The sequence below is a fragment of the Hyla sarda genome, chromosome 2 (genome assembly GCF_029499605.1).
Source record: "Hyla sarda isolate aHylSar1 chromosome 2, aHylSar1.hap1, whole genome shotgun sequence".
In the NCBI taxonomy this organism is placed as follows: domain Eukaryota; kingdom Metazoa; phylum Chordata; class Amphibia; order Anura; family Hylidae; genus Hyla; species Hyla sarda.
Genome location: NC_079190.1, coordinates 63878403 through 63899887, shown reverse-complemented (window position 1 = coordinate 63899887; position 21485 = coordinate 63878403). Strand labels below are relative to the sequence as shown.

The window sequence follows — 21485 nt, the reverse complement described above, 5'->3', positions numbered from 1 at the left end:
TTAGGTTTGGTTTTTAGGGTTAGGACTGGTTTTTAAGGGTTGGGATTAGGATTAAGATTGTTTTTTAAGGGTTAGGATTAGAGTTTAGGGAGTGAGAGGGAGCCGGCTGTAAAGCAGAAAAGTGTATCCCTGTGCAGAGGGTCACATTCCGCTACAGGGACACAATTTTCTTCATTACAATACCAGAGCTCAATGTTGGTGTGAACTAGGACTTAGACTCCATAATGGGCCAAATGTAGTCTAACAGTGAGTTTGATTGGCCTATTTCCTGAACATATAGGCTGCTTGTGCGAGACGCAAACCATGTTCGGCCCCTTCAAGTCATTGGGCCCACCAGGGACACTGCCCCTCCTTGCGGGATGATGCTGTGTGATGGTCAATGGGCGACAGTGGCTGCCACATCAACAAAGGATGCCTGCAGACTCAATAAGGCAGTATTCCCAAATCTGGGGCTGTATAACTGTTGCAACACTAGAACTCCCAGCATGCCCTGACCACCGAAGCATGCAGGGAGATGGTTTTGACACAGCTGGATAGCTACAGGTTGGGAAAGGTTGTAGTTGGATCAGTGTTTTCCAACTAGAGTGCCTCCAGGTGTTGCAAAACTACAACTCCCAGCATGCCCGGACAGCCGTTGGCTGTCCGGGCATGCTGGGCGTTGTAGTTTTGCAACTGCTGAAGGCACCCTAGTTTGAAAACACTGGCCTAGGCAACATCCATAGTGACCACTGCACCCACCACCCAATGCACACTCACTATGGACATCATGTGACCGAAGTGGAGGCATAAAGGGTTCTAGAAAATCCATAAAACGAATACATTCACATGGCCGGGCTTTTTGCAGGTTAAGCCGTGGCGGATATTTAAAGCAATTTACACTGCAGAAGATTGCAGATTTAAAGGGTACCTCTCATCAAATAAACTTTTGATATATTTTAGATTAATGAATGTTGAATAACTTTCCAATAGCATGTTAATGAAAAATATGCTTCTTTCTATTGTATTTTTCCAGATCAGTCCTGGCAGCAAGCATTTCTGACTCATGCTGGAGTCCTAAACACTCAGAGCTGCCAGCCTGCTTTGTTCACAGCCAAACAGGCTGTGAACAAAGCAGGCTGGCAGCTCTGAGTGTTCTCCTTTGTGAACAAAGCAGACTGGCAGCTTGTAGTGTTTAGGACTCCAGCATGAGTCTGAAATGCTTGCTGCCAGGACTGGTAGGGAGACCCCTAGGGGTCATTTCTTCAAACTGGAAAATCAAATAGAAAGAAGCATATTTTTTAATAACATGCAATTGTGAAGTTATTCTGCATACATTAATCTATAATATATCAAAAGTTTTTTTGATGAGAGGTACCCTTTAAAGCTGAGTGCAAATATTTGCTGTATTTGTATTGATTTAGCAGCACGAAATCCGCAGCAGATTCAGTACCCTAAAGGGTATGTTTACACGCACAGGATCTGCTGCATATTTTCAGCAGCTGATTTTGCTACCTATTGAAGTTGAAAATATGCAGCAAAAATATGCAGCAGATCCTGTACGTATTAAAATATCCTAAGGCTGTGTTGACACCTTCAGGTTTTTAATTGCATTTACTAATTACAAAGCCAGGACCGGATCATAAATGAGGGGCACTTAGCTTTGTAGCCAGTAAATGTTATTAAAAACCTGAAGGTGTGAACACGGCCTTACTCGTCCCCTGTAGCATTAACCCCTTCTGGCCGGACTTGCAGCTTCTCTATGTTGTTACCCAGCGCCGCCTGCAGCCCGGTGTACACCTGAACGGAGTCCATCTCTCCCGCGCGCTTCACGCGGCAACGAAAGGGTCAACACTCGTCTCCATCACCACGTGACGAGGGGGAGGGACCTCAGCACGGAAATGAGGAAACGCGGGGAAGATCACGTGACGGGGGTTGTCCTGTTGTCATGGGAACGTATCAACAACCTTCCCGAGATGATGGAGAGGCGAACGGAGAATTACACCTCATACCGGGCGGACCCGGAGACTGAGAGACGGAGCGAGGAGCTGAGGATGGAGGCGAGGAAGAAGTGAGAGCCGAGATGTGCAGAGAGTATTATCATCTACAGACTGTATAATGGGGCAGGGGACTGCCGTGGGCGCAGCAAATAGTCACAAAGAATGTATTTCACCCAATAATAGAGACTCTTCAGACCCCAAACCAGATCCCCATTCTGTACATATCCCAGACCAGATCCCCCTTCTGTATAGACCCAGACCAGATCCCCCTTCTGTATAGACCCAGACCAGATCCACCACTATAGACCCAGACCAGATCCCCCTTCTGTATAGACCCAGACCAGATCCCCCTTCTGTATAGACCCAGACCAGATCCACCTCTTCTCTACAGACCCAGACCAGATCCTCTCTTCTCTACAGACCCAGACCAGATCCCCCTTCTGTATTGACCCAGACCAGATCCCCCTTCTGTATTGACCCAGACCAGATCCCCCTTCTGTATAGAGCCAGACCAGATCCCCCTTTTGAATAGACCCAGACCATATCCCCCTTCTGTACAGTCCCAGACCAGATCCCCCTTCTGTACAGTCCCAGACCAGATCCCCTTTCTGTATAGACCCAGATCCCCTTTCTGTATAGACCCAGATCCCCCTTCTGTATAGACCCAGACCAGATCCCCCTTTTGTATAGGCCCAGACCAGATCCCCCTTCTGTACAGATCCAGACCAGATCCCCCTTCTGTACAGTCCCAGACCAGATCCCCCTTCTGTATAGTCCCAGACCAGATCCCCCTTCTGTATAGACCCAGATCCCCCTTCTGTATAGACCCAGACCAGATCCACCACTATAGACCCAGACAGATCCCCTCTTCTCTACAGACCCAGGCCAAATCCCCCTCTTCTCTACAGACCCAGGCCAGATCCCCCTCCTTCTCTACAGACCCAGGCCAGATCCCCCTCCTTCTCTACAGACCCAGACCAGATCCCCCTCCTTCTCTACAGACCCAGACCAGATCCACCACTATAGACCCAGACCAGATCCCCATCTTCTCTACAGACCCAGACCAGATTCCCTTCCTTCTCTACAGACCACAGACCAGATTCCCATCTTCTCTACAGACCAGATCACCATCTTCTCTACAGATCAGATCTCCATCTTCTGTACAAACCCCAGACTAGATCCCCATCTTCTGTACAAACCCCAGACTAGATCCCCATCTTCTGTACAAACCCCAGAATTGATCCCCATCTTCTGTACAAACCCCAGACTAGATCCCCACCTTCTGTACAAACCCCAGATTAGATCCCCATCTTCTGTACAAACCACAGACTAGATCCCCATCTTCTGTACAAACCTCAGACTAGATCCCCATCTTCTGTACAAACCTCAGACTAGATCCCCCATCTTCTGTACAAGCCCCAGACCAGATCCCCCTTCTGTATAGTCCCAGACCAGATCCCCCTTCTGTATAGACCCAGATCCCCCTTCTGTATAGACCCAGACCAGATACAACACTGTAGACCCAGATCAGACCCCCCTCCTTCTCTACAGTCCCAGACCAGATCCCCCTTCTGTATAGACCCAGACCCCCCTTCTGTATAGTCCCAGACCAGATCCCCCTTCTGTATAGACCCAGATGCCCCTTCTGTATAGACCCAGACCAGATCCACCACTATAAACCCAGACCAGCCCCCCCTCCTTCTCTACAGACCCAGACCAGATCCCCCTTCTGTATAGACCCAGACCAGATCCCCCTTCTGTATAGACCCAGATCCCCCTTCTGTATAGACCCAGACCAGATCCACCACTATAGACCCAGACAGATCCCCCTCTTCTCTACAGACCCAGGCCAGATCCCCCTCTTCTCTACAGACCCAGACCAGATCCCCCTCCTTCTCTACAGACCCAGACCAGATCCCCCACTTTCTCTACAGACCCAGACCAGATCCACCACTATAGACCCAGACCAGATCCCCATCTTCTCTACAGACCCAGACCAGATTCCCTTCCTTCTCTACAGACCACAGACCAGATCCCCATCTTCTCTACAGACCAGATCCCCATCTTCTCTACAGACCAGAGCCCCATCTTCTCTACAGACCAGAGCCCCATCTTCTCTACAGACCAGAGCCCCATCTTCTCTACAGACCAGATCCCCATCTTCTCTACAGACCAGATCCCCATCTTCTCTACAGATCAGATCCCCATCTTCTGTACAAACCCCAGACCAGATCCCCATCTTCTGTATAACCCCCAGACTAGATCCCCATCTTCTGTACAAACCCCATAATAGATCCCCACCTTCTGTACAAATCCCAGACTAGACCCCCATCTTCTGTACAAACCCCAGACTAGATCCCCCTTCTGTATAGTCCCAGACCAGATCCCCCTTCTGTATAGTCCCAGACCAGATCCCCCTCCTGTATAGACCCAGACCAGACCCCCCCTCCTTCTCTACAGACCCAGACCAGACCCCCCTCCTTCTCTACAGAGCCAGACCAGATCCCCTTCTGTATAGACCCAGACCAGATCCCCCTTATGTATAGACCCAGACAGATCCCCCTTCTGTATAGACCCAGACCAGATCCACCACCATAGACCCAGACCAGATCCCCCTCTTCTCTACAGACCCAGACCAGATCCCCCTCTTCTCTACAGACCCAGACCAGATCCCCCTCCTTCTCTACAGACCCAGACCAGATCCCCCTCCTTCTCTACAGACCCAGACCAGATCCCCCTACTTCTCTACAGACCACAGACCAGATCCCCCTCATTCTCTACAGACCACAGACCAGATCCCCATCTTCTCTACAGACCACAGACCAGATCCCCATCTTCTCTACAGACCACAGACTAGTTCCCCATCTTCTGTACAAACCCCAGAGCAGATCCCTCTCTTCTGTACAAACCCCAGACTAGATCCCCATCTTCTGTACAAACCCCAGAGCAGATCCCTCTCTTCTGTACAAACCCCATACCAGATTTCTCCCTTCTGTATAGCTGCCCCTCTTTAATACAGACCCTGGACCAGATCCTCCTCTTTCCAGACCCAGGAAAAAATGCTCTATCCAGAGATTTGCCATCTCTTCCTGGGGGTTTCTCCTTCACAGAGACCCAGACATGCTCAACTCTCGGGAGGAGATCCCATTGATGCTATCAGAATAAACCGAGCGAGTAGATAGGGTCAGGAGTGCAGCAGCTGCCCAATACACACCCCTTCAGTAGAGTCCTGTCCTCTTCCTGCACAACCACATAGGTGAAAAGGTGATGTCATGTGACCCTCTGCACTGTTGCATTTTTGGGGCCTGTTTAGTAAAATTATTTAAAGGGGTACTCTGTTGGTAAACGAAAGTTAAACAGATTTGTAAATTATTATTGAATTGGCAAGCGCTGTCTCAGACACATATCTATTAAAGCTAGGTGGTAGGGACTAACCTGATGCTGCTGTAGGAGGAGGGAAAGATCCTGATGATATGGATGAAACTGTAAGTGGTGTGAGGAAATGCTCACCTGATGATCAAAAATGAGAATACAGTGACTGGATTACATAAAGATATGCATGTCAATTTAATTGAGCTCTATCTATAAAACGTGGTCTACCTTTAAATGATCGGTCGCGCTGGTGCGAGCGATGGTGGTTTGAATGGCTGATGTGGTAAGCTGAAGGGGTGATATTCCTATGGTATAAAACGGATTATACAATCTGGTTTTGGTGAGAAGAATGATTAATACTTTCAGCAGAGTCGTTCTTATTAATACCTGTTCAGGAGCTGTATTACTGATTCCGTATGGGTATTGTAGAGGAAAATGCTTGATGCTGTGGGCTCTCCCTGAGGGTACTCCAGAGGTTGAAAAAAATGCGAATGAAGACCCTTTATACCGTTCAACTCTGTATAATTTATAATAATAATATAGTCACAACAGAGTATTGTAAGCTAATAGAATGTCCACAAAGCATAGGAGTATTTTTATAGGTAGATGATTACTATTAAATCGCTTAGTGGCGTACCTGATAAAGCTCCCGCAGGTACCTGTTGCGCGGTCAGCACTGTTGCGGGCCCTCAATGGAGGTATTCCTGGATTAATAAACAGGTATGGAGTTGGAGTTCTGTCCGGGAAATCGTTGGTTGTAATCCGGTTAGTTGAGGGGAGCGTTTGACGGCAGTGGGAGTGCGCCCCGGCCGGTGGCGTCTCAACCTACCTGCACGCTCGCTGTTAGGTGAATCAGGTGGAGGTGATTTGGATCTGAGTGACGTCACTACGGTATCCTCTGTGGTCCACAAACCTATCGACGCGTTTCGGAAGGCTGTCGGCTTCCTTCGTCTGGATAGAGCTGGTGGCTTGATGGTCCAATTCTTATAGCGGCGTGTCTCCGATGTTAACCCCTTACTGACCGGATTAGCAATGTGTTGTTGCTCATGGTTACAGATATGCAAACAGTTCCAATTCAGCATTTAAACCGTGAGGTACTAAAGAATTGAGGTTAAATATCCATTTGGTTTCACTTCTGGATAGTTGTGCAATAAAATTACCTCCCCTCCAGTGGGGGGTGATTTTTTCTAATCCAAAAAATTGGGACATTTTAACTGATTGTTTGTGCATAGTTTTATAGTGTGCAGATAACGGGTGACCCTCAAAGCCTCGTTGTATGTTATATATATGTTCTTTGATACGCACACCTAATTGCCTCTTGGTTCTACCCACATATATTTTATCACAGGGACATCTAATGGCATATATGACTCCCTGTGTCTTGCAATGTATGTGACTTCTGATTTTATATTCTGTTTGTTCTTTGCTGTTTTTCACACTTGTTGTAGGATATTTATTCTCCATAGCTTTACATGCATTACACATTTTGCAAGGATAGAAACCATTTTTTAGGGGCAAGAAATTACAACTGGTGTTTTCTATATCCCTCTTTTTTGTTGTTTTATTCTGTATTGAAGGTGCTATGAATGTTCCGATGTTTTGGGCCTTCTTATAGACAAAATTCGGTACCTTTGGTATAATGCCCCCCAAGATTTTGTCTTCCAGTAGAATGTCCCAATGTTTCTTGATTATTTTTTGAAATTGCAGACTATGTTTATTATATTGAATTATTATTGGGATTTTTGTATTGCAATTTGTGTCCTCTTTCTTTCCAGTTGTTTTGTCTTTTGGTATTAGTAATTTTTCTCTATCCGCTTCAAATACTTGTTGTTGGATTAGATTTAAATCTTCCTCTTTATATCCCTTACTGATGAATTTCTTCTTTAGGTCCTCGGATTCCTGACTATATTGTGTTGCCTCTGTGCAATTTCTTCTTAGCCTAAGGAATTGACTTCTGGGGATGTTTTTCAGCCAAATTGGTAAGTGGCAACTATCTCTCTGAATAAACGAATTGCTATCTGTTAGTTTGAAATATGTATGCGTAGTTATCTGGTTGTTAAAAATATTGATAGTAAGATCTAAAAAATGAACAGAAGTCTGGCTGAAAGACACGGTGAAATTTAAAAAGTACGGATTTTTATTGATATCTATTAAAAATGAAGCCAGACTATCAGGCCCCCCTTTCCAAATAAATAAAATGTCATCAATAAATCTACGCCAGAGGACGAGGTTTGCGCACAAGACTCCTCCTGGGTGGATGGCTTCTTCCTCCCAGAGTCCGACATATAGATTTGAGTAACTGGGCGCAAACCTCGTCCCCATAGCGGTTCCCCACTTCTGATTAAAAAACGTGTTATCATATTTAAAATAGTTGTGGGTGAGTATAAAATTAATACATTCACCGATAAAATCAGTTTGGGTCGGTGGCATATTTTGTTGTTTATTTAAAAAATATTCCGCCGCATACTGGCCTTGTTTGTTTTCTATCACCGTATACAGGGATGTAATATCCAGAGTTCCTATAATGTACTCCTCTTTCCATGTGACTTCTTTGAGTAGTTGCAAAAAAAGTAGTTTAAATTTCACCGTGTCTTTCAGCCAGACTTCTGTTCATTTTTTAGATCTTACTATCAATATTTTTAACAACCAGATAACTACGCATACATATTTCAAACTAACAGATAGCAATTCGTTTATTCAGAGAGATAGTTGCCACTTACCAATTTGGCTGAAAAACATCCCCAGAAGTCAATTCCTTAGGCTAAGAAGAAATTGCACAGAGGCAACACAATATAGTCAGGAATCCGAGGACCTAAAGAAGAAATTCATCAGTAAGGGATATAAAGAGGAAGATTTAAATCTAATCCAACAACAAGTATTTGAAGCGGATAGAGAAAAATTACTAATACCAAAAGACAAAACAACTGGAAAGAAAGAGGACACAAATTGCAATACAAAAATCCCAATAATAATTCAATATAATAAACATAGTCTGCAATTTCAAAAAATAATCAAGAAACATTGGAACATTCTACTGGAAGACAAAATCTTGGGGGGCATTATACCAAAGGTACCGAGTTTTGTCTATAAGAAGGCCCAAAACATCGGAACATTCATAGCACCTTCAATACAGAATAAAACAACAAAAAAGAGGGATATAGAAAACACCAGTTGTAATTTCTTGCCCCTAAAAAATGGTTTCTATCCTTGCAAAATGTGTAATGCATGTAAAGCTATGGAGAATAAATATCCTACAACAAGTGTGAAAAACAGCAAAGAACAAACAGAATATAAAATCAGAAGTCACATACATTGCAAGACACAGGGAGTCATATATGCCATTAGATGTCCCTGTGATAAAATATATGTGGGTAGAACCAAGAGGCAATTAGGTGTGCGTATCAAAGAACATATATATAACATACAACAAGGCTTTGAGGGTCACCCGTTATCTGCACACTATAAAACTATGCACAAACAATCAGTTAAAATGTCCCAATTTTTTGGATTAGAAAAAATCACCCCCCACTGGAGGGGAGGTAATTTTATTGCACAACTATCCAGAAGTGAAACCAAATGGATATTTAACCTCAATTCTTTAGTACCTCACGGTTTAAATGCTGAATTGGAACTGTTTGCATATCTGTAACCATGAGCAACAACACATTGCTAATCCGGTCAGTAAGGGGTTAACATCGGAGACACGCCGCTATAAGAATTGGACCATCAAGCCACCAGCTCTATCCAGACGAAGGAAGCCGACAGCCTTCCGAAACGCGTCGATAGGTTTGTGGACCACAGAGGATACCGTAGTGACGTCACTCAGATCCAAATCACCTCCACCTGATTCACCTAACAGCGAGCGTGCAGGTAGGTTGAGACGCCACCGGCCGGGGCGCACTCCCACTGCCGTCAAACGCTCCCCTCAACTAACCGGATTACAACCAACGATTTCCCGGACAGAACTCCAACTCCATACCTGTTTATTAATCCAGGAATACCTCCATTGAGGGCCCGCAACAGTGCTGACCGCGCAACAGGTACCTGCGGGAGCTTTATCAGGTACGCCACTAAGCGATTTAATAGTAATCATCTACCTATAAAAATACTCCTATGCTTTGTGGACATTCCATTAGCTTACAATACTCTGTTGTGACTATATTATTATTATAAATTATACAGAGTTGAACGGTATAAAGGGTCTTCATTCGCATTTTTTTCAACCTCTGGAGTACCCTCAGGGAGAGCCCACAGCATCAAGCATTTTCCTCTACAATACCCATACGGAATCAGTAATACAGCTCCTGAACAGGTATTAATAAGAACGACTCTGCTGAAAGTATTCATCATTCTTCTCACCAAAACCAGATTGTATAATCCGTTTTATACCATAGGAATATCACCCCTTCAGCTTACCACATCAGCCATTCAAACCACCATCGCTCGCACCAGCGCGACCGATCATTTAAAGGTAGACCATGTTTTATAGATAGAGCTCAATTAAATTGACATGCATATCTTTATGTAATCCAGTCACTGTATTCTCATTTTTGATCATCAGGTGAGCATTTCCTCACACCACTTACAGTTTCATCCATATCATCAGGATCTTTCCCTCCTCCTACAGCAGCATCAGGTTAGTCCCTACCACCTAGCTTTAATAGATATGTGTCTGAGACAGCGCTTGCCAATTCAATAATACTTTTTGTTATATCCATTATATATCGGTGTGCATTATCAGGAGAGCACATCTATTGGCCAAGCAGCAGTCCAGCCACTGATCACATCCAAATCCATTCAGCGCTAGTGAATTTTCCTAATCAGATTTGTAAATGACTTCTATTAAAAAATCTTAATCCTTCCAGTACTTATCAGCTGCTGTATGATCCACAGGAAGTTCTTTTCGTCTTGAATTTCCTTTCAGTCTGACCACAGTGCTCTCTGCTGACATCTCTGTCCATGTCAGGAACTGTCCAGAGCAGGAGCAAATCCCCATAGCAAACCTCTCCTGCTCTGGACAGTTCCTGACATGGACAGAGGATGAATCCACGTGGACCTTCCTTTCTGATTCCGCCTTATAAATCCATTAGTGTGAACGAGCTCTTATCATTAGAACATTTTCACATGACAGATTTGGAAAAGAATCCATTTAAAAATCTAGGGCAGATCAGTCATCAATTCTATACTTTTATCTTTTGCATAGGGAAATGCTTCAAGCATCAATATCGGAAATGAAACACACAGTCACCGACCTGGAAAGAAAACTGAACAGTGTGGAAGATGAAGGTAAAGGTTTCCTATTAATGGAGCCCTTGGTCTGTTTCATTATTGGGGCCTCCATCTAATCAAGTGTTTCCCAACCAGGGTGTTTCCAGCGGTTGCAAAACTACAACTCCCAGCATGCCCGGACAGCCAACGGCTGTCCGGGCATGCTGGGAGTTGTAGTTTTGCAACAGCTGGAGGCACCCCTGGTTGGGAAACACTGACCTATACTATATACTACTATATAGTCCAACATGCTGGGAGTTGTAATTTTGCAGCAGCTGGAGGCACCCCTAGTTGGGAAACACTGACCTATACTATGTACTACTATATAGTCCAACATGCTGGGAGTTGTAATTTTGCAGCAGCTGGAGGCACCCCTAGTTGGGAAACACTGACCTATATTATATACTACTATATAGTCCAACATGCTGGGAGTTGTCGTTTTGCAACAGCTGGAGGCACCCCTGGTTGGGAAACACTGACCTATAATATATACTACTATATAGTCCAACATGCTGGGAGTTGTAGTTTTGCAACAGCTGGAGGCACCCCTAGTTGGGAAACACTGACCTATACTATATACTACTATATAGTCCAACATGCTGGGAGTTGTAGTTTTGCAACAGCTGGAGGCACCCCTGGTTGGGAAACACTGACCTATACTATATAGTCCTACATGCTGGAAGTTGTAGTTTTGCAACAGCTGGAGGCACCCCTGGTTGGGAAACACTGACCTATGCTATATACTACTATATAGTCCAACATGCTGGAAGTTGTAGTTTTGCAACAGCTGGAGGCACCCCTGGTTGGGAAACGCTGACCTATGCTATATACTACTATATAGTCCAACATGCTGGGAGTTGTAGTTTTGCAACAGCTGGAGGCACCCTTGGTTGGGAAACACTGACCTATACTATATACTACTATATAGTCCAACATGCTGGGAGTTGTAGTTTCGCAACAGCTGAAGACACCCCTGGTTTGCAAACACTGACCTATACTATATACTACTATATAGTCCAACATGCTGGGAGTTGTAGTTTTGCAACAGCTGAAGACACCCCTGGTTTGGAAACACTGACCTATACTATATACTACTATATAGTCCAACATGCTGGGAGTTGTAGTTTTGCAACAGCTGAAGACACCCCTGGTTGGGAAACACTAACCTATACTATATACTACTATATAGTCCAACATGCTGGGAGTTGTAGTTTTGCAACAGCTGAAGACACCCCTGGTTGGGAAACACTGACCTTTACTATATACTCCTATATAGTCCAACATGCTGGGAGTTGTAGTTTTGCAACAGCTGAAGACACCCCTGGTTGGGAAACACTGACCTTTACTATATACTTACTGTATAGTCCAACATGCTGGGAGTTCTAGTTTTGCAACAGCTGGAGGCACCCCTGGTTGGGAAACACTGACCTAATCCATTCACATACAAATGATATTCTTCCGTCCATTATGTATTATGATCTCATCAGCAGATTTTACAAGATATCCTTTCTTTACGCTTTACAATTGTCATATGCATTTTTTCACTAGTATTTATCATCCCTTACGTTACATACCTTGTGAATTCATCAATTTAAAGGGAAAGTTACATTTTATAACCATGGCCCAGTAGGCTGTGCTCCTGCATTGCTACTGCTCACAGCTATAATTATTTAAAGGGGTACTCCGGGGGAAACTTTTTATTTTATTTTAATCAACTGGTGCCAGAATGTTAAACATATTTGTAAATTACTTCTATAAAAAAATTTAATCCTTCCAGTACTTTTTAGGGGCTGTATACTACAAAGGAAATGCTTTTCTTTTTGGATTTCTCTGATGTCACAACCACAGTGCTCTCTGCTGTCCATTTTAGGAACTGTCCAGAGCAGCATATGTTTGCTATGGGGATTTTCTCGTGCTCTGGACAGTTCCTAAAATGGACAGCAGAGGTCAGCAGAGAGCACTGTGGTCATGACATCAGAGGAAATGCATTTCTTTTTTGGATTAAGTACTAAAAAGTACTGGAAGGATTAAGATTTTTTAATAGAAGTAATTTACAAATCTGTTTAACTTTCTGGCACCAGTTGATATAAAAAAAAAAGTTTTCCACAGGAGTACCCCTTTAATGGATTTGCTGATTTCTTTAGTTTTTGACAGCCTGCTGGCACAATTCAGCCAGTATGTACTTTTTCAATTATGCATCCAGCATTGATGAACTAAACTGGCTGTGTTATCATTTTAATATTGCCAGCTGACTTTACAGTATTCCCTATTTTCCATTTGACTATATGACAGTGCTGCTCTAAAACTTAGATCCCTTCTTCCTGACGTTTCGCCATGAAATGGCTTTTTCACAAAGGGCACGAGGCTGTCAAAAACGAAAGAAATCGGTAAACCCATTAATGCTGTATAGTAGTGGTCTTCAACCTGCGGACTGCCAGATGTTGCCAAACTACAACTCCCAGCATGCCCAGACAGCCGGTGGCTGTCCGGGCATGCTGGGAGTTGTAGTTTTGCAACATCTGGCGGTCCGCAGGTTGAAGACCACTGCTATATAGCATATTGGAAAATATTAGAACATATATGCACAAAGCTGTAATTGTAATATACTACTGCCACCTAGTGGCCAATGAGCACTAATATTAATTTATTTAAATTAATCTAAAACTCAACATGTATATGTGTGTATGTTCCACAAAAACGTCCAAACGACTAAAGATATTAACATGAAACTTGGCACACATGTTACTTATATGTCAACAACAAACATAGGATAGGTGATTTAACCCTTACTCACCCCCATTTGCCAGGGGCGGGGTTTATATTTAAAGTCCCATACAAGTCTATGGGAAATATATGTTACTGCATAACTTCCAAACGGCTGGAGATATTTCGATAATACTTGGTCACATGTTACTTATATGTCCACTTAAAATATAGGATAGTTAATTTAACCCTTAACTACCCCCATTTGTGAGGGTCGGGGTTTTTGTCTAAAGTCCCATGCAAATCAATGGGAAATGTATGTTCTCACATAACTGCCATACGGCTGGAGATATTTCAATACCTGGTACACATATTACAGGTCGGCATAGGAGGACCGGCATAGGAGGTCCGGATAGGAGGGCCAAGATAGGAGGACCGGGATAGGAGGTCGGGATAGGAGGACCGGGATAGGAGAACCGGGATAGGAGAACCGGGATATGAGGACCGGGATAGGGGGTCGGGATAGGAGGACCGGGATAGGAGGACCGGATAGGAGGTTGGGATAGGAGGTTGGGATAAATGGACTGGATAAGAGGACAGGATAGGAGGTTGGGATAGATGGACGGAATAGGAGGTCGGGATAGGAGGACCGGTAAAGGAGGTCAAGGAAAAGGAGGACCGGGATAGGAGGACCAGGATAGGAGGTCAGGATAGGAGGACTGGGATAGGAGGACCGGGATAGGAGGTCGGGATAGGAGGACCGGGATAGGAGGTCGGGATAGGAGAACCGGGATAGGAGGACCGGGATAGGAGGACCGGGATAGGAGGACTGGATAGGAGGTTGGGATAGATGGACTGGATAGGAGGACGGGATAGTAGGTCGAGATAGGAGGACCGGGATAGGAGGACTGGATAGGAGGTTGGGATAGATGGACTGGATAGGAGGACGGGATAGTAGGTCGAGATAGGAGGACCGGTAAAGGAGGTCGGGAAAAGGAGGTCGGGATAGGAGAACAGGAGGACGGGATATGAAGTCAAAAGCTTCCTCCTTTGTTTATTTTCCTCCCCAACAAGGATTAGGAAGGAAAAACCGGGCAACGCCGGGTGTTAAGCTAGTATTAAATAAAAGTTAAGTTTTCAAATTAGTTTGGGTTCCTTTAGTCAGTTCCTAAAATGGACAGCAGAGGTCAGCAGAGAGCACTGTGCTTGTGACAGAAGAGAAATCCAAAAAGAAAAGCATTTCCTCTGTAGTATACAGCCCCTTAAAAGTATTGGAAGGATTAAAGGGGTACTCCGGTGAAAAACTTTCTTTTTTTTTTTAATCAACTGGTGCCAGAAAGTTAAACAGATTTGTAAATTACTTCTATTAAAAAATCTTAATCCTTCCTGTACTTATTAGCTGCTGAATACTACAGTGGAAATTATTTTCCTTTTGAAACACAGAGCTGTCTGCTGACATCATGACCACAGTGCTCTCTGCTGACATCTCTGTCCATTTTAGGAACTGTCCAGAGTAAAAGGAAATCCCCATAGCAAACAAATGCTGTTCTGGACAGTTCCTAAAATGGACAGATGTCAGCAGAGAGCACTGTGCTCATGATGTCAGCAGACAGCTCTGTGTTTCAAAAAGAAAAGAATTTCCGCTGTAGTATTCAGCAGCTAATAAGTACAGGAAGTATTAAGATTTTTTTAATAGAAGTAATTTACAAATCTGTTTAACTTTCTGGCACCAGTTGATTTAAAAAAAAAAAAAAAAAAAGTTCTCCATGGGAGTACCCCTTTAACTCTGCCTATAGGAGCAGATCTTAAAGGGGCCCTCTGGTGGAAAACACATTTTTTTTAATCAGCTGGGGCCAGAAAGGTAAACAGATTTGTAAATTATCAATACAGTGGAGAGTTAGAAAAACATCGGCACTCACCAGTCTTCTCTTTAAAAGCTTCTTTATTGATACATACTCACAACATGAAATGCAGTCAGGGAGAGGGATCTGTGCAGGGGGGGGGGGGGGGGGTAAGTAGTAGGCAACAGACTCTGTTTCACTCGTTACACAAGCTTCATCCGGCCATATCTACCTGGAATTCTGTGCTGCTTCTTATACAGGTGGGCGGCCAATCGCCAACGCTCAGGACCGCCCTCCTCACCTGCCGCACCTGATGAGTTCTCGTTAGAGTCTCGTCATTGGCTAACCGTCGCCATTTTTGTAAGTGCGTCAGTATAAGAAAGCATATACATAGAAACTTGGATATATACATGTGCATATTAAAAACTAAATAGTTAAAAATAAGGTGCATAATCTACTTTTTCATTGAAACCGAGGGGACCTGCTGCTGCTGTTTGTACGATCCAGTATGTTTCTCTTTGCAGTAGGTATTGATCCAAGCTTATCCCCGGTCTAGGTTTAACTCTTTCTATCCCAGAGAACTTCAGATGATCCAATTGTCCTTTGTGGGCTTCCATCATATGGGCAATAAGACGCGGTGCTCCCTTTAAGGTACGGAACGAATATAGGTGTTCCCTAATCCGAGCACATAACTGTCTTATTGTTTTGCCGATATAGTAGAACCCACAGGGGCAATATATGACATATACAACAAACTTAGTTCTACATGTAATGAGATCAGTCACCGTGTGCGTAATTGCACCCAGTCTCATAGTTTTTAACTCAGCATTATATTTGCAGAAATTACATGACTTACATGCAAAATTCCCTTTCGGGGTATACTTCTCTAGCCATGTGTTCTCTGTATTTTTCTTTGTTTTTACTTGTTTTTTCAGAATGTCTCCTATAGTTTTGTTCTTTCTGTATGAAATTAATGTTTTTTTGCTGGCGACTTCTTTCAATTCTGCATCACTTTCTATTATGTGCCAATTACGTCTGACCGCCTGTTCTATAGTTCTATTCAGGGGAGTATTCTGGAAGGTGAAGGTGAATCGTTTCTGTTCTAATGTGTATGTCTTATTCTTATTTTTATTTTTCAGTAAATTAACTCTTTGCATTTCAGTTGTTCTTTTTCTACCTTCTTTTTTTAGTTGTAATGGATATTGTCTTTCTATGAGTCTTTTTTGTAAATCATCGGCTTGTTTGTTAAATGTCTCATCTCGTGCATTGTTACGTCTAAGACGAATAAATTGTCCATAGGGAATACCCTTCTTCACTGATGCTGGATGTGAGCTGTGATAGTGAAGAAGGGTGTTCCTGGACATCCGTCACTGAACACCTTTCACATTATTTGGAATGGCTATTGAGCCCAATGTTGAAGGTAATACCTGCATACATAAAGGATACTCTGCATCTTTTACAGATGATGGAAGATTTGAACTGGGAGAGCGAATGGAAGCTGTGTTCAATATATGTAGTCAGCCTGTACACCGGTATACCACACGATACGGGTGTACAGGCTGTCAAGGAAGGACTAAGAAGGTCCAATAAGTCTGAAGAGTTTATTGGGTTCATAATAGATACACTTTCTTTTGTACTAACTAACAGTACATTTATGTTTGGAGATTGTTAGTATAAGCAGGGCACCGGGACCCCGATGGGTACCCCGGTGTTCTGTACATATGCAAACCTCTTCTTGGCGGAATTTGAGAGGCAATATATTTACTCCTCTACGAATCCATATATCGGGCATTTGAAATGTTATGCCCGTTATGTGGACGACATACTAATAGCCTGGGCTGGGACAGAGTCACAATTTGTCAGCTTTGTTAGACATCTAAACGAAGCGAATAAAATGAATCTTGCTTTCACATCTCAATTCGGAGGATCGTCCATCGAATTTTTAGATGTGAAACTGTTAGTTAATGATAATAAGATTGTGAGTGAAGGATATAGAAAAGATATGTCCAGGAACACCCTTCTTCACTATCACAGCTCCCATCCAGCATCAGTGAAGAAGGGTATTCCCTATGGACAATTTTTTCGTCTTAGACGTAACAATGCACGAGATGAGACATTTAACAAACAAGCCGATGATTTACAAAAAAGACTCATAGAAAGACAATATCCATTACAACTAATAAAAGAAGGTAGAAAAAGAGCAATTGAAATGCAAAGAGTTAATTTACTGAAAAATAAAAATAAGAATAAGACATACACATTAGAACAGAAATGATTCACCTTCCAGAATACTCCCCTGAATAAAACTATAGAACAGGCGGTCAGACGTAATTGGCACATAATAGAAAGTGATGCAGAATTGAAAGAAGTCGCCAGCAAAAAACAATTAATTTCATACAGAAAGAACAAAACTATAGGAGACATTCTGAAAAAACAAGTAAAAACAAAGAAAAATACAGAGAACACATGGCTAGAGAAGTATACCCCGAAAGGGAATTTTGCATGTAAGTCATGTAATTTCTGCAAATATAATGCTGAGTTAAAAACTATGAGACTGGGTGCAATTACGCACACGGTGACTGATCTCATTACATGTAGAACTAAGTTTGTTGTATATGTCATATATTGCCCCTGTGGGTTCTACTATATCGGCAAAACAATAAGACAGTTATGTGCTCGGATTAGGGAACACCTATATTCGTTCCGTACCTTAAAGGGAGCACCGCGTCTTATTGCCCATATGATGGAAGCCCACAAAGGACAATTGGATCATCTGAAGTTCTCTGGGATAGAAAGAGTTAAACCCAGACCGGAGATAAGCTTGGATCAATACCTACTGCAAAGAGAAACATACTGGATCGTACAAACAGCAGCAGCAGCAGCAGCGGTTTCAATGAAAAAGTAGATTATGCACCTTGTTTTTAACTATTTCGTTTTTAATATGCACATGTATATATACAAGTTTCTATGTATATGCTTTCTTATACTGACGCACTTACAAAAATGGCGACGGTTAGCCAATGACGAGACTCTAACGAGAACTCATCAGGTGCGGCAGGTGAGGAGGGCGGTCCTGAGCATTGGCGATTGGCCGCCCACCTGTATAAGAAGCAGCACAGAATTCCAGGTAGATATGGCCGGATGAAGCTTGTGTAACGAGTGAAACAGAGTCTGTTGCCTACTACTTACCCCCCCCCCCCCCCTGCACAGATCCCTCTCCCTGACTGCATTTCATGTTGTGAGTATGTATCAATAAAGAAGCTTTTAACCCCTTAAGGATCGGGCCATTTTACACCTTAGGACCGGAGCGTTTTTTTGCAATTCTGACCACTGTCACTTTAAACATTAATAACTCTGGAATGGTTTTAGTTATCATTCTGATTCCGAGATTGTTTTTTCGTGACATATTCTACTTTAACTTAGTCGTAAAGTTTTACGGTAACTTGCAACCTTTCATGGTGAAAAATCCCAAAATTTGATGAAAAAAATGAAAAATTTTGCATTTTTCTAACTTTGAAGCTCTCTGCTTGTAAGGAAAATGGATATTCAAAATAAAAAAAAATTTGAATCACATATACAATATGTCTACTTTATGTTTGCATCATAAAATTGATGAGTTTTTACTTTTGGAAGACACCAGAGGGCTTCAAAGTTCAGCAGCAATTTTCAAATTTTTCACAAAATTTTCAAACTCACTTTTTTTCAGTGACCAGTTCAGTTTTGAAGTGGATTTGAAGGGTCTTCATATTAGAAATACCCCACAAATGACCCCATTATAAAAACTACACCCCCCAAAGTATTCAAAATGACATTCAGTAAGTGTTTTAACCCTTTAGGTGTTTCACAGGAATAGCAGTAAAGTGAAGGAGAAAATTTAAAATCTTCATTTTTTTACACTCGCATTTTCTTGCAGACCCAATTTTTGAATTTTTGCAAGGGGTAAAAGGCGAAAATTTTTACTGGTATTTGTAGCCCAATTTCTCTCGAGTAAGCACATACCTCATATGTCTATGTTAATTGTTCAGCGGGCGCAGTAGAGGGCTCAGAAGGGAAGGAGCGACAAGGGGATTTTGGAGAGAACATTTTTCTGAAATGGTTTTTGGGGGGCATGTCACCTTTAGGAAGCCCCTAGGGTGCCAGGACAGCAAAAAAAAAACACATGGCATTATATTTTGGAAACTAGACCCCTTGGGGAACGTAACAAGGGGTAAAGTGAACCTTAATACCCCACAGGGGTTTCACGACTTTTGCATATGTAAAAAAAAATTAAAAATTTTACCTAAAATGCTTGTTTTCGCAAAAATTTAACATTTTTACAAAGGGTTAAAGCAGAAAATACCCCCCAAAATTTGAAGCCCAATTTCTCCCGATTCAGAAAACACCCCATATGGGGGTGAAAAGTGCTCTGCTGGCGCACTACAGGTCTCAGAAGAGGAGTAGTCACATTTGGCTTTTTGGAAGCAAATTTTGATCTGGGGCATGCCGCATTTAGGAAGCCCCTATGGTGCCAGAACAGCAAAAAAAAAAAACCCCACATGGCATTATATTTTTGAAACTAGACCCCTTGGGGAACATAACAAGGGGTAAAGTGAACCTTAATACCCCACAGGGTTTTCACAACTTTTGCATATGTAAAAAAAAACTAAACATTTTTACCTAAAATGCTTGTTTTTGCAAAAATTTTACATTTTTACAAAGGGTTAAAGCAGAAAATACCCCCCAAAATTTGAAGCCCAATTTCTCCAGATTCAGAAAACACCCCATATGGGGGTGAAAAGTGCTCTGCTGGCGCACTACAGGTCTCAGAAGAGGAGTAGTCACATTTGGCTTTTTGGAAGCAAATTTTGCTCTGGGGGCATGTCGCATTTAGGAAGCCCCTATGGTGCCAGGACAGCAAAAAAAAAACCACATGGCATTATATTTTGGAAACTAGACCCCTTGGGGAACGTAACAAGGGGTAAAGTGAACCTTAATACCCCACAGGGATTTCACGACCTTTGCATATATAAAAAAATATATATTTTTTTTCACTAAAATGTGGGTTTCCCCACAAATTTCCCATTTTTGCAAGGGTTAATAGTAGAAAAGACCCCCCAAAATTTGTAACCCCATCTCTTCTGAGTATGTAGGTACCCCATAAGTGGACGTCAAGTGCACTACGGGCGAACTACAATGCTCAGAAGAGAAGGAGTCACATTTGCAAACTTTGCTGAAATGGGGGGGACATGTCGCATTTAGGAAGCCCCTATGGTGCCAGGACAGCAAAATACCCCCCACATGTCATACCATTTTGGAAACTAGACCCCTTGTGGAATGTAACAAGGGGTAAAGTGAGCCTTAATACCCCACAGGGGTTTTACAACTTTTGCATATGTAAAAAAAAAAAATATTTTTTTTTCACTAAAATGTGTTTCCCCCCAAATTTTACATTTTTACAAGGGTTAATAGCAGAAAATACCCCCCCAAAATTTGTAAATACATTTCTTTGGAGTAAGGACATACCTTAATTTTTGATGATTTTCGCTCCGCGGGTGCACACCAGGTCTTGGAGTAGGAGGTCAGTCAGGGGCCTTGAGCTTATTATAGCAGCCAGGATGTGGGACCCCCCCTCAAGGAGCGTTAATGGGTGGGGAGCACTGAGCCCTAAAATAGGGGAACACTATGGGGGACAACAGGCCGTAACTGGGGTAGACAGGTGGGGTACAGTGGCCCGTAATATGGGGTACAGTGGGCCAGAAAATAATATAATAATAAAATAGGATATGTTCCCAGAATGATGACCCAGAGCAAAGCCAAAACTAAAAAAAAATATGCCCACCCCAAACCCTGTGCTCTGAGTCATCATTCTGGGAATGTGATATGTGTGGCCGTCCCTAACCTGTTGCCTCAAATGCGCACCCGCTCAGGTGGAGAGAGAGCGCTGCGCATTTGAGGCAACATAAAAAGTCCCCGATGATTGTGACTCAGTGACCTATGACCCATTTTTGAAAAAACACCCCCAGAGGTCTTATCAGGTTTTTTTTTTTTCAGGTTTTTTTGGGCAATTTAGTGATTTATGGGGGTAAAATTTTGGAATGTACTCTGGACTTGGTACATTGGTCAAATTATGGAAAATTTAACTGAAAAGGGAAAATTTAGGGCTCCATGGAAGTGTGATACTCCCTGAAGCAGCCTATGCAGAGGCCCGGATGATCGGGGCAAGTGTCACACTGAATGGTGGTGTCCCTCCGTCTTCCCTTCCTGTAACACACTCTGCATTTTTTCTGGGATCGTCCCTTCTTTCCACTGGGGGGGGGGACCTCACCTGGAAAGTGTTGGCCTGGGA

The 21485-nt window shown here is 42.9% G+C and overlaps 1 protein-coding gene across 5 annotated transcripts in view; it reads left to right on the top strand.

Moving 5' to 3' along the window:
* The first annotated feature begins 1758 nt into the window (after positions 1 to 1758).
* CCDC169 (coiled-coil domain containing 169) overlaps positions 1759 to 21485 on the top strand; it is a 63651-nt gene continuing 43924 nt past the window's right edge. For 2 of the 5 annotated variants that reach the window (XM_056561925.1, XM_056561926.1), the window contains exons 1-2: positions 1759 to 2047; positions 10552 to 10634. In XM_056561925.1, the coding sequence (XP_056417900.1) occupies positions 1878 to 2047; positions 10552 to 10634 (253 nt within the window). In that variant the 5' untranslated portion in view covers positions 1759 to 1877. Of the gene's footprint in view, positions 2071 to 10551; positions 10635 to 21485 lie in introns of all 5 variants that reach the window. The other 3 variants (XM_056561928.1, XM_056561924.1, XM_056561927.1) reach the window with 3 other exon arrangements.